This window comes from Grampus griseus (assembly GCF_964374135.1).
Source record: "Grampus griseus genome assembly, chromosome: 4".
NCBI classification, from domain to species: Eukaryota; Metazoa; Chordata; class Mammalia; order Artiodactyla; family Delphinidae; genus Grampus; species Grampus griseus.
In genome coordinates, this window is record NC_138997.1 from 106,514,774 (window position 1) to 106,530,807 (window position 16,034).

The 16,034-nt window shown below is 49.9% G+C and overlaps 1 protein-coding gene across 1 annotated transcript in view; it reads left to right on the forward strand.

Moving 5' to 3' along the window:
• The first annotated feature begins 5,469 nt into the window (after positions 1 to 5,469).
• The window catches only part of SLC2A9 (solute carrier family 2 member 9), a 182,794-nt gene continuing 172,229 nt past the window's right edge, over positions 5,470 to 16,034 (forward strand). Inside the window, 2 exon segments of the mRNA XM_082652658.1 lie at positions 5,470 to 5,668; positions 8,168 to 8,266. Of these exon segments, the coding sequence (XP_082508784.1) occupies positions 5,477 to 5,668; positions 8,168 to 8,266 (291 nt within the window). The 5' untranslated portion in view covers positions 5,470 to 5,476.

A 16,034-nucleotide genomic window follows, 5' to 3' on the forward strand; every position in this document is an offset into this window, starting at 1 on the left:
CATTTAATCCGTTCACATTTAAGGTAATTATCGATATGTGTGTTCCTATTACCATTTTCTTAACTGTTATGGGTTCGTTTTTGTAGGTCCTTTACTTCTCTTGTGTTTCCCACTTAGAGAAATTCCTTTAGCATTTGTTGTAGAGCTGGTTTGGTGGTGCTGAAGTCTTAGCTTTTGCTTGTCTGTAAAGCTTTTGATTTCTCTGTTGAATCTGAATGAGATCCTTACTGGGTAGAGTAATCTTGGTTGTAGGTTCTTCCCTTTCATCACTTTAAATACAACATGCCACTCCCTTCTGGCTTGTAGAGTTTCTGCTGAAAAGTGAGCTCTTAACCTTATGGGAGTTCCCTTGTATGTTATTTGTCGTTTTTCCCTTGTTGCTTTCAATAATTTTTCTTTGTCTTTAATTTTTGTCAGTTTGATTACTATGTGTCTTGGCATGTTTCTCCTTGGGTTTATCCTACCTGGGACTCTCTGCCCTTCCTGGACTTGGGTGTCTATTTCCTTTCCCATGTTAGGGAAGTTTTTGACTATAATCTCTTCAAATATTTTCTTGTGTCCTTTCTCTCTCTCTTCTCCTTCTGGGACCCCTATAATGTGAATGTTGTTGCGTTTAATGTTGTCCCAGAGGTCTCTTAGGCTGTCTTCATTTATTTTCATTCTGTTTTCTTTATTCTGTTCTGCAGCAGTGAATTCCACCGTTCTGTCTTCCAGGTCACTTATCCATTCTTCTGCCTCAGTTATTCTGCTATTGATTCCTTCTAGTGTATTTTTCATTTCAGTTATTGTATTGTTCATCTCTGTTTGTTCTTTAATTCTTCTAGGTGTTTGTTTCATTCTTCTAGGTCTTTGTTGAACACTTCTTGCATCTTCTTAATCTTTGCCTCCATTTTTTTCTGAGGTCCTGGATCATCTTCACTATCATTATTCTGAATTCTTTTTCTGGAAGGTTGCATATCTCCAACTCATTTAGTTGTTTTTCTGGGGGTTTATCTTGTTCCTATATCTGGTACATAGCTCTCTGCCTTTTCATCTTGTCTATCTTTCTGTGAGTGTGGTTTTCGTTCCACAGGCTGCAGGATTGTAGTTCTTCTTGCTTCTGCTGTCTGCCCTCTGGTGGATGAGGCTATCTACCATGTGAGTTTTTTAGGGTTGCCATGACAGAGCTCAACAGACTGGGTGGCTTAAACAACAGAAATATATTTCCTCACAGTCTGGAGTCTGGAAGTCCAAGATCAAGGTGTGGGCAGCTTGGTTTCTTCTGAGGCCTCTCTCCTTAGCTTGTAGGTGGCCATCTTCTCCCTTTGTCCTTACATGGTTGTCCTGCTGTGCTTGTCTGTGTCCTAATCTCTTCTCGGACACCAGTCAGGTTGGATTAGGGCCCACCCATATGACCTTATTTTACCTTAATGTCCTCTTTAAAAGCCCTGTCTCCAAACCATCACATTCTGAGGTAGTGAAGTTAGGACTTCAATATATGAATGTTGGGGGGCACAGTTTACCCCTTAACATACACAGTCCCTGTCCTTGCTGAGCTCCTATCCAGAGGGGAAGACACACGTGAGGATAACACTTGGGAGAAAGGTCACAGCCAGCACAGCTGTTAGCAGCACATGGAACACAGGGGCGGCATAGAGACACCCAGGGAGGCTTCTGGGGGGAGGTGGCAAAGGCACTGAGCACTGAAGGATGAGCAAAGTTACGGGCACCAGTAAATGGGTGTGTGCAGAGAGGAGTGAGTGAGTGTCAGGACAGGCCCAGCACACCCAGGAATGCTGGTTTATGACCACATCCTTTTTTTTAAATTAACTTTTTAAAAATTGAAGTATAGTTGATTTACAATGTTGTGTTAATCTCTGCTGTACAGCATTCAGTTTTATATATATATATATACATTCTTTTTTTCATATTCTTTTCCATGATGGTTTATCATAGGATACAGAACATAGTTCCCTGTGCTATGCAGTAGGACCTTGTTGTCTATCCATTCTCTATATAATAGCTTCCATCTGCTGACCCCAACCTCCCACTGCATCCCTCCCCCAACCCCCTCCCCCTTGGCAACCACCAGTCTGTTCTCTATGTCCATGAGTCTATTTCTGTCTGTTCTGTTTCATAGATAGGTTCATTTGTATATGACCACATCCTTGATAGAGTTTATTTTCTTAGGATCTACTGAGAGCATGGACCACAGACTGTGTGTATGGGGGGCTGGCACTGGATTTGGAGACGGATGAATCCAGGCTCTCCCTGAACTTCCTTTTTTTTTTTTTTTGCGGTGCACAGGCCTCTCACTGTTGTGGCCTCTCCCGTTGCGGAGCACAGGCTCTGGACGCGCAGGTTCAGCGGCCATGGCTCATGGGCCCAGCCGCTCCGCAGCATGTGGGATCTTCCCGGACCAGGGCACAAACCCGCGTCCCCTGCATCGGCAGGCGGACTCTCAACCACTACACCACCAGGGAAGCCCTGAACTTCCATTCTTTTCTGTAACGTCAGGCTAGTGGCTCCTCCTGAGCCTGCTGGGAGGGTTGGTGATATCACGGGTGTGAACACACTTGGCCAAAGGCAGAGCAGTGTAGACGTGTGCTGTGAGATGGGTAACCGGGAAGCCGGTTAGCTGCCATCTGGTTCACAAAGCTGTACCCAGTCATGCTCGTTACATTATTGGAGGCAGGAACCCAAGCCCAGAAAACAGCCTTAGCAGTGGTCCAGCAACATCAAGTTGGCCCCAGACCTCTTCTTTACAGCTGTGGACACTTATATCCCGGGGGTGGGGGGCGAATCTTCCTACGTGGCGTACTTACCATGGCGTTTGTTTAGCAAAGGATGAGAGCATTTGGGTCAAGAAATGGCTCATTTTCTGGGGACAGGGGATTTGAAGAAGAATAATGAGTATTCACTGTGCAATTGATATACGCCGGGCGCTGTTTTAGGTTCCGTGGTTTAGTGCGTTCCGTGTACAAGTTCATCAAATCTTAAGTGTAAGACGTGGTGGCACCATTATCACACCCGTTTTACAGATGAGGACACTGTGTCACAGGGAAGCCTAGTCACTTGCCCAAGAGCTCACAGGTTGTAGGTGGCTTAGCCGAGACCCAAACCCAGGCTGTCTGTCCGGCGCTACTGTCTGGGTTTTAACCCTCTGAGCTGTGGCAAAGTGAGGGGACAGCTCCCATCACCCTCACCAAGGCTTTCCAAAGAGTGGAGCTGTTTGTTTTCTCACCCTGGGATGCTCTGGGGACGCCCGCTGGGAATCTGAGATCCCCCACCTGCCTGAAGGAGGAAAGCGTGGTTCACCCGAAGGCCAGGCTTCTTAAATAGCCAAGGCCACCCTGGAACTTGAGCCAGGACACCTGGGCTCTGATCTCAGCGAAGTGGAACTTCGCTGCTCACCTCTGGGCCAGCTTGTGGGCAGGTTGGGGGGAGGACTCACAGACAGCCAGCTCCACCAATAAGAGGAGGTCTTCATGCCAAGCACTGCCTCCCGGCTGCAGGGCAAAAAGGGAAAGTGATGTCCTGCAAGTTTCTCTCCCTCCTCTGACTGGGAGAGCCCCTGGTGCGGGGCAGGGCCAGGGCAGCTGTGGGCAGTTTGTCCCCACCCTCCACGCCTGGCCAGTCTGCACCCCCTCTGGGTGGCAGAGCCTTTAGTGCTTTTGGACTAGGATGCCTTTGCAGCTCAGGTACTCCCCAGACACCAAGGACCCTCCCAGTTGTAGTTGCACATTTGTGTGGACCACCTGGGTCCTGGGGCCTTTTGAGTTTTCGGCCCCCATGGGGAACATGGAACCATTTTAAATGAAGGGGGTAGATCACCTGATCCACTGTGAGTTTTAGCAAGATCAGGGAGACCCTTGCTACAGATGAGGAGACCAGGGTGGATACATGGAAGGGCCTGAGTCAAGGAGGGGGTGGAGGAGGAAATGAGATGATGAATATGACACCTCACAGGATGGCACAGGGGATTCCTCACTGCACAGCAATGCAGCCATGCTGCCCCTCCCACACTTTAGGCCCCAATTAGCTCAATTATTTTGCTTCTCCCCACGTCCCAGGGCATCCATGTCTGCAGGCCTGGCTCAGTGCCCTCCCACCCCGCTCCCTTCTCTGTCTGCATATTCCCCCGGCTTACTCATCCTGTAAGAGTCTGCTCTCCAATCACCTCTTCCAGGAAGTCTTCCAAGATCAGCCCCCCTGGTTGGCTCGGTGCCTCCTCTGTGTTTCCCCAGGAATCCTCAGCCATTGCACGTGATGTCATGATCGAGAACTTCCATGTTAGAGTCCTGCTCTGGACCCAGCTCTGTGAAGGGAGCTGGCCAGCTGGCCAAAAACTGTTTCCAGAAACAGCCAATTCTCCAAGCCGCAACCCGGCATGATTGATATGCAGAAGGAGTATTGGCTGACTGATTCATGCACTCAGTAAATAGCCTAATTATTCAGGGTTGGCTTTTTCTTTTGCAAGTTTCAGTTCCCCGTTGAGCAGATCCCTTCCCACTGTTGTGCATTCCGGGCTGGATGTTTTCCTGAGCATTTGACAATCCACACTCCCAGTGCTTCCGCCATGATCCACAGCTTTTATTTCAACATGCGCTTTCCATTAAACCCAGGTTGCCGGCTTCTGGTCTTTTTTTGTGTGTGGACTTGAGGCCGCCCTGGCCTTCTAGGGGTTCTGCATACCCCAGGCACACCATCATTCTGCCGGCCTCTGCACCTGTTCTCTGCCTCTGGGAGCAAACAGTCAAGGCAACCTGTCCTACACATGATTTAAGGCGCTTCTCTGACATCTGGGCAATTCGGCCACGCAATGAGTTAATTCCCATGACGTCTTGGTGTGCATGAGGGTCTTGCCTCCTTAATGCTTTCACTGAGCCAGCCTGGCTGAATGAGCAGGGCAGAATAATGACCAGTGGCAAATTCTTTTTCTTCCAAACCCACAGCCTCGCCTTGTTCTAGAGCTGCAGGGCAGCCCAGGTCCATCTCCAACACGCTGCTCGGGGTTGTGTGTTTTCTATTCCAGCCTCAGAATAACTCTGCAGGATAATCAGGGCGGGATCAATCGCCCATTTCGCACTTGTAAACGTGGTAGCTCAGAGAGGCAAAGCGACTTGCCTAAGGACACACAGCTAAAAAGCAGTGGAGTCAGGGTTGGAACTGCACCAGCCTTCTCCTGTGGTCAGTGACCTTTCCATTTGTCCCAGTCCTTAGGGAAACTTGCCCTGGGCTCATGCCTTGCTCCCCTCCCAGCACACTGGCCTTAAGAGGGACTATAAAAACATGCCAAAGAAAGAATCCAAACTCAGGGTGGTGATTCCTGGGAAGACAAGTTTCCCTTTTAGGGCTCTCCAGACGCTGTGATGATTTGGAAAGGGGAAAAACATTCACTGCCCATTTCCTGTTCAGCAAAATACAATTGCCACATTTCCTGTTCAATGCTCCCGCCCACCCTCCCTCCGTGGACTCTGCCTCCTCATTTAGGGAGATGCCGCAGCAGAGCCGGGCTGGAAGGCACTGGGGGCCGAGCCAGCTTCAGGGAGGGCTGGCAGGTGGGTTGTCGGGAAACATGGACTCTGAGGAAGCGCACTCAGCTCCCGTTGCCCGTGACCCGGGCCGCCCGGCGCCTCCCGAGTGTGCCCATCTGACGAGCGGGACGCCGCGTGGGAGGAGAAGAAAGGTAAACACAGAAACTGGCCGCTGTCTGGGCCACAGAGGCACTCTGACTGCTTGAAAGGCCTCTGGCCTTGAGTCCTGGCCTCAGTCCCTGTGACCTTGGCCATGGTGCTCCAACTCGTAAGTCACAGCTTCCTGGGACCCACAGTACCTTCTGGCAGCGCGGCCATGCTTATGCAATGAGGCCAAGGCAGCGAACTGCTCTCACGTGCTGGGTGGTGTCCCCAGCTTGGGGCAGGTGGTGAGAGGTGGTGGGCACAGGTGGGCCACACAGGGGTGGGGGGCTTGGGGCAGATGGCTCCCACCTGCTCTTCTCTGCCCTCTGATGGGTGCAGACAGGGGAATAATGACCAGGGCTGGGAGTGAGGGAAGCCCAGGGGACCAGCACAGCCCGGAAGTCAGCAGGAATAACATCTGAGCTGAGACCCAGAAGATGAGTTGAAAGATGAAAGGCAATGGAGAATGGGCCTTTTGTCCAACATGTGATTCTGTTCCGTCAATGAATCCCGTTCAGTTCAAGCTCCTCTTACTGCAGAAAAATATTCTGGCTCCACACTTGCCAGCGTCCCTCTCTGTGGCCTATGAACCCTCCCTCTGGACTCAATCCAATCACCAGCATTTACCAAGCACCTCCTCTGTAGCAGGCTTGGTGCCTGGAAGCAAGACCCCTGCCCTCAAAAAGTAAGACCCACGCCCACTGTCCAGCCTCTGCTGCTGACCCCCAGGGGCACCTACCCCTGGACAGGTGAGGACCTTACCTGCTCTAACTCCTTTCTTCGGCAGACTATCCTATGAAGTGGCTGTATTATCATCGCCATTTCACAGATGAGGACACCGCATCAGAGAGCAGCTATGTAACTGGTCTGAGGTTACGCAGTCATAAGAGGCAGACCTGGGGGTCAGACAACGTTGAATCAAAGATAGAAAAGTAAAAATGAGGAGGTGGAACTTTCAGGGTGGCTTTCAGTGGGTCTTAGATATGAAAGTCTCCAGAAAGGAAGGTTTCAGCAGGGCATGGCTATATGGGCCAGGGCAAGAGAGACCTTGGCACGTAGCTTGGGCAACGGCCATTCTGCACGGCTGGGTCAGAGGGAGTAGAGGGAGAGAACAAAGTGAGTGAACAGCCTTTCTGAACGCTGGCTACGTGCACAAGCCCCTCAACGTTCTCAGCCAGCAACACATCCACAACAGCCTATGCAGCCGGTGCTACAATTTAGATCCCATTTTACAGCTGGGTAAGCTGAGGCTCAGAAAGGTCAAGACCCTGGAGAGACCCCACAGCTGAGTGGTGGAGCCATCAAGCATGGAGCCTGTGCTATAGGAGGCTGTCTAGGCGGGCAGAGCAGGAAGTCGGCTACCGAGGTCTGGCTTTCCCTTTCAAACGGTGTTTGATCCCTTCAGATCCCTAAACCTTGGACCTCATCTGTCACGTTTACCTGCTGTATCCCAGGAGCTTGTCAGGGCTTGGCGCCTAGAACTCACGGCTCTCCCCCCGCACCCCCAATCACCACACACACACACACACGACACATGATAAATCATGGAGAGAAAGTGCCTTCCAAGAGCACCTGGGTCCCCCTGACAAGTGGCCCACACTTTTCTGGCCAGCTTAGAATGGCAGCCCCTTTGCCAAGGGGCCCAGCCTTTGCCAAGGGGCCCAGATGTTTCTACTCCTGGTCCTGTCATGCCTGTGGCTGTCCATGGATGGGTCCATAGGGCAGGATTACTTGGAGGCAGATGCTTGGTTCTCCGGGTCAAGCCCTGTATCTGTCTGCAGGTCCTTGTCCCAAGGTGCTCACACTGGCCTGTAGATGGACAGCTCCAGCCTGGAACAGAGTGTGCGTGGCTGTGTGCGCATCTGTGTGGCCGCCAGCAGCGTCAGGGGGGAAGAGGCGGGGGGGGGGGGGGTAGAGGCAGTGTGGTACGGTGGGTGGCTGCATGGGGGCTGGAGCCGGACCATCTGGGCTCTGGTCCCCAACCCAGACAGCACCAGGGACTGCCCCATGCCTCTGTTTTCTCACCTGTAAAATCAAGATAAAACAGTACTGATCCAAGGATTCTATGGGAGAATACCCGGAAAGTGCTTAGAACAGACGCCTGGGCCATAGTGCTTAATAAGAACCAGCTGCTGCTGCTGCTGGCAGCTGAGTCTGCCTTTGCTTTTTGCTCCTATGTGAGTCAGAGACTGGCCGAATTCAGCTAAAATAATGGTGTCGTAGCTGCTAACAGCACCTGTGAAGGACAGTAGGTCTGAGTTTCACAGATCCTCTTGCAGCCGGACAAGGAGGGCAATGGTGTGCACAGAGGCAAACTGAGCTCCCTGGTCTGGCCACACCCCCCTGGACCGGACCTGGATGGGAGCCCCTCCTGCCGGCTGGCTCTGAGGAATCTGCATCCTTGATCTGGAAATCCTCCCCAGCAGAGGACGGTCCAGCTGCGTCCTGCGGGCCCCTGGCTGTGCGCCCGAGTGCCAGGTCTGACGTGCTTTGCTCTCCTTTCCCAGGACTGGTCCTGCTCGCTGGTCGTGGCCTCTCTCGTGGGCGCCTTCGGCTCCTCCTTCCTCTATGGGTACAACCTCTCAGCGGTGAACGCCCCCACTCCGGTGAGTGCCCGCGGCAGCGGGATGTGCCCAGCAGAGGGCGCTGCGGCAACGCGGAAAGCCGGGTGTTACCGCCCAGCCCGGGGTGGTACCCCATTCTGCAAACATTTGCAGACCGGTTCTGTGCCAGACCCTTGCTGGACACTGGGGTGAAGGGAGGGCCAAAGAGAGTGAGACCAGCCCCTGCCCTCGAGGGGGAGGTGGGAGATACAGAAATAGAGGATGATGACAATTCGTGAGGTCAGTTCCCTGCTCATGCAGGGTCCTGGGAGAGTGTAGAGAGGAGAGGGATCTTCGGAGGTCCCAGGGGCCAGATCCTAAGGGTCTTATTCCAGGGCAAGGAACACGAAATCTGAGGCTTACGGAGGGATCTTAGGCACAGAAACATTTCCCTGATCTGCTTTTTCTTTGTTTATGGCTTTTAATCACAGCTGGAGATCACTTGAATATCTGTTGGTTTAAGATCCATTGCTGGCTTTTGTTTTCTTCTGAAATCAGGTCATTAGGTGCAGTTCCCCAGGCCCTCCTAACACCACTCTGCTGGTTTGCCGATGAAGCTTTGGTTCTCACCCACCTAGGCTGTTAGGTTTAGATGCTACCCATTCCTGGGGGTGCTGGCTTCTGCTTGACCTACCTCCATCCCTGGGGTAAAGTGGATGGGTCGATGGTGGTATACAGGAAGTCTTCCTGGAGGAGGTGATGCCAGAGCTGCATCTTGAGCAAAAGCACTGAAGCCTGAGATATGAAACATTTGCAGAAATGCAGGTCTGATGCTGTTGGAGCCCAGGATGTATTTTGGACAGCATAAGGGCATGAGCTACAGAGGCAGACAGAAGCCAGGCTGTGGACCTTTGTGGGTGCTTTTAAGGCTTTTCCTTGTTTGGGGGCCCAGCATGCTGTGTGCAAAACATAGGGGGAAGCTGGACCAGTGGGTCACAAAGGGGCCCCAGGAGCCCTGGACTTTGCAGAAGTGCCTCAGGGATCCAGACTCCATCTGTACCAGAACAGCACTTTTTTTATTCTGTTAACTCTTTTACATTTTAGGGGCTCTGTAAATTCATTTGAAAAATTGATTCTGATACTAAAAACAGTTTGAAAACAAGCAGGTCTAGATGGCCTCTCCGAACGCTTGCATTAATCAATGGCTTTGATTTTGTCATTGTGATGTCATCCTGAGATGGGATCCAATTTGTCCATATTTGTCTTTAAGAGGATTGGGAATATGCACTCTTGCTTCATCTTGGTAATCCAGCAGAGCCTCCGGCAGAGGGTGGAGAACCTTTACACTCATGGCTTATAATGCAAGGAGACGTGTAAAACTTGAACCTGGAATAGAATGATATGAGTAGAAAAGTAGTAGTTCAAGCAATGACTGTGGGAACACGAGGAAGGAGAAATCCTGTCATTCACTCATTCAAAAAATGTTTTTAATTAATAAACTTTATACTTCAGAGCAGTTTTAGGTTCTCAGCAAAATTGAGTGGAAAGCACAGAATTCCCATATACCCCCTGCCTCCACTCCCCCACTGTTAACATCCTGCACCAGAGCAGTACCTTTGTTATAACTGATGAACCCACCTTGACACATCATTATCACCCAACGCCCACAGTTTATATTAAGGTTCACTCCTTGTGCTGTACTTTCTATACATTTTGACACACGTGTGATGACTTGTACCCACCACTATAGTATCTTACAAAATATCTTCACTGCTCTAAACATTCTCTGTGCTCTGCCTGTTCATTCCTCCCATCCTCACCCTGGCAACCACTGATCCTTTTACTGTCTCTGTACAGGCACATCTTGCTTTATTCCCTTTGCTGTATTGCAGATATTGTATATTTTACAGATTGAAGGTTTCCCTTTCTAGAGTGTCATATCGTTGGACTCATACAGTGTATAATTTTTCAGGTTGGCTTCTTCCACGTAGTAATATGTATTTAAAATTCCTCCGTGTCTTTTCATGGCTTGAAAGCTCATTTGTTTTTTTGTTTGTTTGTTTGTTTGTTTGTTTTGCGGTACGCGGGCCTCTCACTGTTGTGGCCGCTCCCGTTGCGGAGCACAGGCTCCAGACGCGCAGGCTCAGCGGCCATGGCTCACGGGCCCAGCCGCTCCGCGGCATGTGGAATCCTCCCGGACCGGGGCACGAACCCATGTCCCCTGCATCAGCAGGCGGACTCCCAACCACTGCGCCACCAGGGAAGCCCGCTCATTTGTTTTTGATTCTGAATAATATTCCATGGTCTGGCTGTACCTCAGTTTATTTATCCATTCACCTACTGAAGGACATCTTAATTGTATCCAAGTTTTGGCAATTATGAATAAAGCTGCTATAAACATCCATGTACAGTTTTTTGTATGGACGTAAGTGTTGAATTCATTTGGGTAAATACCAAGAAGCATGATTTCTGGATTGTATGGGGAAAGTATGTTTAGTTTCATAAGAAATTGACAAAATGTCTTCCTAAAGTGGCTGTGCCGTCTTGCATTCCCACCAGCAGTGAATGAGAGTTCCTGTTGCTCCACATTCTCGCCAATATTTACTGTTGTTAGTGTTTTGGATTGGATATTCTAATAGGTTTGTAGTGGTATCTCATTGTTTAATTTGCATTTCCTCAATGATATATGATGTAGAATGTCTTGTCATATCCTTCTTTGCCATTTGTATATCTTCTTTGGTGAGGTGTCTGTTTGGGTCCTTGGCCCATTTTTAAATCAGATTTGTTTGTGTTATTCTTGAGTTTTAAGAGTTCTTTATATATTTTGGGTAATAGATCTTTATCAGGTGTGTCTTTTGCAAATATTTTCTCCCAGTCTGTGGCTTTTTTTCTCATTCTCTTGACATCTTTTGCAGAGCATTAACTTGTAATGAAGTCCAGATTATAAATTATTACTTTCATGAATCACACATTTAGTGTTTTATCTAAAAAGTCATCACCATACCCAAGGTCATCTAGATTTTTCTCCTATGTTAAAAATTTTAGGAGTTTTATAGTTTTGCATTTTACATTTAGGCCTTTGATCCATTTTGAGTTAACTTTTATGAAGGGTGTAGGATCTATGTCTAGCTTCTTTCTTTTTCCCCTTTTTTGCATGTGGATGTCTATTGTTCCAGTGCCATTTGATGAAGACTATCTTTGCTCCATTATATTGCCTTTGCTCCTTTGTTAACGATCAGTTGACTATATGTGGGTCCATTTCTGAACTCTCTTCTGTTCCACGGATCTGCCACTCTTCTTTTACCAATACCGCACTGTCTCGGTTACCGTACTTTATAGTAAGTCTTGAAGTAGCGTAACATCAGACCCTACTTTGTTCTCCTTCAATGTTGAGTTGGCCATTCTGGGTCTTTTGTGTCTCCATATAAACTTTAAAATCAGTTTGTCGGTATCCGCAAAATAACTTGCTGGGCTTTTGACTTGTATCATGTTGAATAGATCAAGTTGGGAAACTGATATCTTGACGATATTGAGTCTTCCTGTCTAAGAACATGGAATATCTCTCCATGTACTCAGTGAAATATTTTCTCCCAAGGACAGACCTCGTGAAGAAGAACAGAATGCTCTGATATAGTTCAGAATGGTTCCTGTTCCCCTCCCCTGCTGGAAGCATAAGGGGACTTTTCTGACAGTCCCTGTGAGAATCTGGTAGAGCCCCTGGAGGTGAAACTCACAAAAGGGGGACGGATATGACTGGGTGCCGAGAGATACTCTCAGACTTGTCCACGCTGAGCCTTCAGCAATTCATTGATTACAGTTCAGGTTTTCCTGCCCTGGCACTGGTGTGCTGCTGTGCATTTTTGCTCTGGTTAAGTTGTGATTCTCTGTATCTACCTGTCTCTCCAGTTTGGGAAGATGCCCAGCAGTGAGAGATGCGCGGGGTAGAGATGGGAACACAGGCCGGTGGAAGGGCTTTGTGTTATCCCGGGCTTGAGAGAGAACGGCAGGCTTCCTGGGAATGGTGCAGAGAGGGAGCGGCCCGATTGTGGGGTCCAAAGGGCTGGAGGAGGAGGAGGAGGCTGGGAAGGAGGCCAGGGCCAGCTCAAGGAGGATCACAGGCGCCGGAACAGGAGCCTGAGTCAGCGCCACCCAGCCTGCGAGCACTGGAGGCAGGCTGGGGGCCATGGCTCAGCCTGGGAGCCCCTCCCAGGGCGGAAGCTGCCTAGAGCTGGAGGAGCTGGAAGAGCTGGAGCCGGGCAGGCCTGCACGGGGACCCCAGCTCCCCTGGGAGCCCCAGATCCTGACAGGTGGTGACAATCCCCTGGCAGAGTGGCCAGGAGGATGGAAGGGGGCCCGAGGCTGGAGGGGCTCAGCTTGTGGCCAGCGATCACTCAGAAACCTCTTCCCTTTGCTGTGGGCCTAGGTGTGGGCAAGCGAGGCAGCCCCAGGGTCCAGGAGACCAGTATGGGAGCAGAGAGCCCAGGGAGCTGGGTCTAACGCAGGTGGGAAGGGCCCACGCCTGGTGGTGGGTTTCTGTGTCGGCGTCAGACTTCACCGGGGCTCTGGCCTCTCGGAAGGAGAAAGAAACTCTCAGACCCAGGAGATGCAGATGCTGGGGTCTGGGGGTGACGGTCCACAGACATGGTGAGCAGAGGCTGCCGCTGGAGGTGCTGATGACAATAAGTCACAGCGAGGACACCTACCCAGCAGAAGGGATGCTGGTTTAGCGATGACACTGGGTCCGGAGGCCCCTGCCCACCAGCTTCGCCTCTTGAGTAGTGGGATAACCGGGTCCAAGGTGGGGGTCAGAGGAGCAGAGGGACTGCAGGCCAAGGCCATCCACCCTCAGGCGAGAAGGAATTTCACCACGTGAACAATCCAGGCAGTAGCTGGCGCCACCTGGCCGCCACCCGGCTGCATCTCACAAGCATTCCGTGTTTCTCTCGGCTCAGATATTTGGAAACTTTCTGGAAAGCTGATGATGAAAATAATGCCCACTGTGGCACCGACCGTGCTGCCCCATGAGGGACGGTATCAGATTTCATCCTCATTACAGTCCCCAAGGGAGCCAGGACTAACCCCCGTTATAGATGAGGAAACTGAGGCCCATGGAGGTTAATGTGTCTGCATTCCTGGTGTGTGGGGGGGGAGCCCTTAGCCCTCACTCTTAATATACTCACTTGTTTCTCTTCAACACAGTTACCCTAAATGACTGTAGGTCCTGTCCACCCTGCTTTCAGAGAGCCCCCCCCGAGTCTGACTACCTATCATGCCCCATTTGGAAGAGGACACCCAGGTACCTCGGGCATCCACACATGGCCCTTCCCCAACTTTGGCCAATGGGATGTGAGCAGAAGTGAGTATAAGACACTGGAGGCCTGACCCGTGAGGACATTCCAGGTCTCCAGCCTGGCCTGCCGTTGAGTCCTCTACCTGGTTTTCCTGTTTCCACTCTGGCTCCTCTAGCTTATTCTCCACCCAGGGCCAGAGGGACCCTTTACAAATTAAGGCAGATCAAATTGTGCTTCTGTTCAAAACCTCCATGGCTGCCCATCACACCTGGAAAACAGCCCAGAAGACCGCTGTGGCCCCAAGCCCAGGGGGCCTGGCGCCTGGTGACCACTCTGCTCTCATCACCAGCACTTTCCCCCTTGCTCCTTCTTTTGCCCCCATAAGACGCCCCTCCCCCACTGATGCTCCTCAAAAATACCCACACTTGGGCACCCCAGGGCCTTTGCACTTGCTTTTCCCTCTGCCTGGAGCGCTCTTTCCCAGATGTGCCCAGATAGTCCTATGCTCTCTCCTTCAATTACCTCTGGTTCCTCCTCAAATGTCCCTTCCTCAGAGATGTCTCCCCCGACCAGCCTATCCCAGCAGCACCTCTCTATCACTCTCTAGCCCCTCCCCCTAATTTACTTCTCTTTACAGAATATAACACCACCTGAGATACTATATATTTATTTGATTCTTGTCCATTCTTCCCCCATTTTCGAAAGTAAGCCCCATGAAGACATGGACTTCATGGTTTTCTTGCTTCTCTAGTGCCAGCACCTAGAACGGGGTCTGGCACACAGTAAGCATTTATAATAAATATTTGCTGAGTGAGTAAATGGATAAATTTAAGATTTTTTTAAAGTTCTTTGTGTGAAAATTCAGTTCCAAGGCAAGTGCCCTAGGCTTCCTCACCCCCCAGCCAAACTGCCAGATGTGAGTCTGCCCTTCGTGAAAATTCTAGTGATGCCTCTGCCGCATTCACACGGACAGGGACCTGACCCAGGTCTGCTGAACTCGAAGGTGTACCCTTTTTCTGCTCTACTAAGTTGATCTGCTAGAGCTTTTGCAGGTTTTTGGCTTTGCAGGCCATAAGACCTTTGTCCCAACTACTCAAGTCTATCTCTGTAGTGAGAAAGCTGCCATAGGCGATATGTAAATGAATGGGCAAGGCTGTGTTCCAATAAAACTTTATTTACAAAGACAGGCAGTGGGCCAGATTTAGCCCAGTGATCCATGTTTGCTAATTTCTGTGCTGAAGGTTCCATGAAAGTGGTGAGGCCCCTGTGGACGCCTGCCGTCATTAGGACCTCCTGGCAGAGAGGCTGGCTTTCTGAACAATCAATCCATGAGTGGTGAATTTTCCTACAGATGTTATATTCCTAATATTTTTCTCTCTTTTGTCCATTTATTGCTGCATGTCTAAATCTTTATCTTTTCTGTTTCCAATGACTAATTCTAATTGGCATAGTTCTATCTATCGATCTATCATCTATCTATCTAATCTGTCCATCTACTTACTTCTCTATTTATCAATTTATCCAGCTCTTTTTTTATATCTTTATTGGAGTATAATTGCTTTACAATGTTGTGTTAGTTTCTGTTGTACAATAAAGTGAATCAGCTGTATGTATACATATATCCCCATATCCCCTCCCTCTTGAGCCTCCCTCCCACCCTCCCTATCCCACCCCTCTAGGTGGTCACAAAGCACTGAGCTGATCTCCCTGTGGGATGCAGCTGCTTCCCACTAGCTATCTATTTTACATTTGGTAGTGTATATATGTCAGTGCCACTCTCTCACTTCGTCCCAGCTTACCTTCCCCTCCTGTGTCCTCAAGTCCGTTCTCTACATCTGCGTCTTTATTCCTGCCCTGCCCCTGGGTTCATCGGTACCGTTTTTTTTTAGATTCTATCAATCTATCCATCTATCTACTTATCTATCATCTTCTATCTACTTACCTATCTTATTTATCTATTTACCTATCTATTTAAAGCATTCTGAGCCCTTGTAAAGGCTATGAAAAATCTAGAGCTAATCTACATACCCATCAAATGAAACGTGATAATTGCTGAATTTTCAAGCAGTCATGTATGCAGGCTAAAGGGGCTCCTCTGAAACCTGTCAAATGGCCTCACATTTAAGCCATTTGAAGCCTTGACTTTTAGTAGGAGAATGCTTCTTGCCTGGGATCTGTTCCATCAGCGCTGCTACGATAATCCAGAGCTGCCTGAGGGCTCCCTGGGTCTGGATCTCACCTGAGAGGCCGATGAGGGCTGGAAGGAGACATCAGAGTCTTATTCCCAGGGCTGTTGTCTGGGAGCCAAGGTGGGTGCCCGTCCTCGGGCAGGCAGGGCTGATGTGGCTTGGGTGAGGTGATGTGTCAGCCTAGAGCACGAATCAAAATTCCTCTTGCTCATGAGTGATGTCTGGAGAGCCTACAGGAAGATTCTGGAAGCAGTATTCTAAAGAAATGAAAGGTCCAAGCCTGAGTGGAAGCTATGGAGCCCAGACTCCCGTCCAAAGGGGTCCCACAGAGACAAGGATGGGCCCAAACGG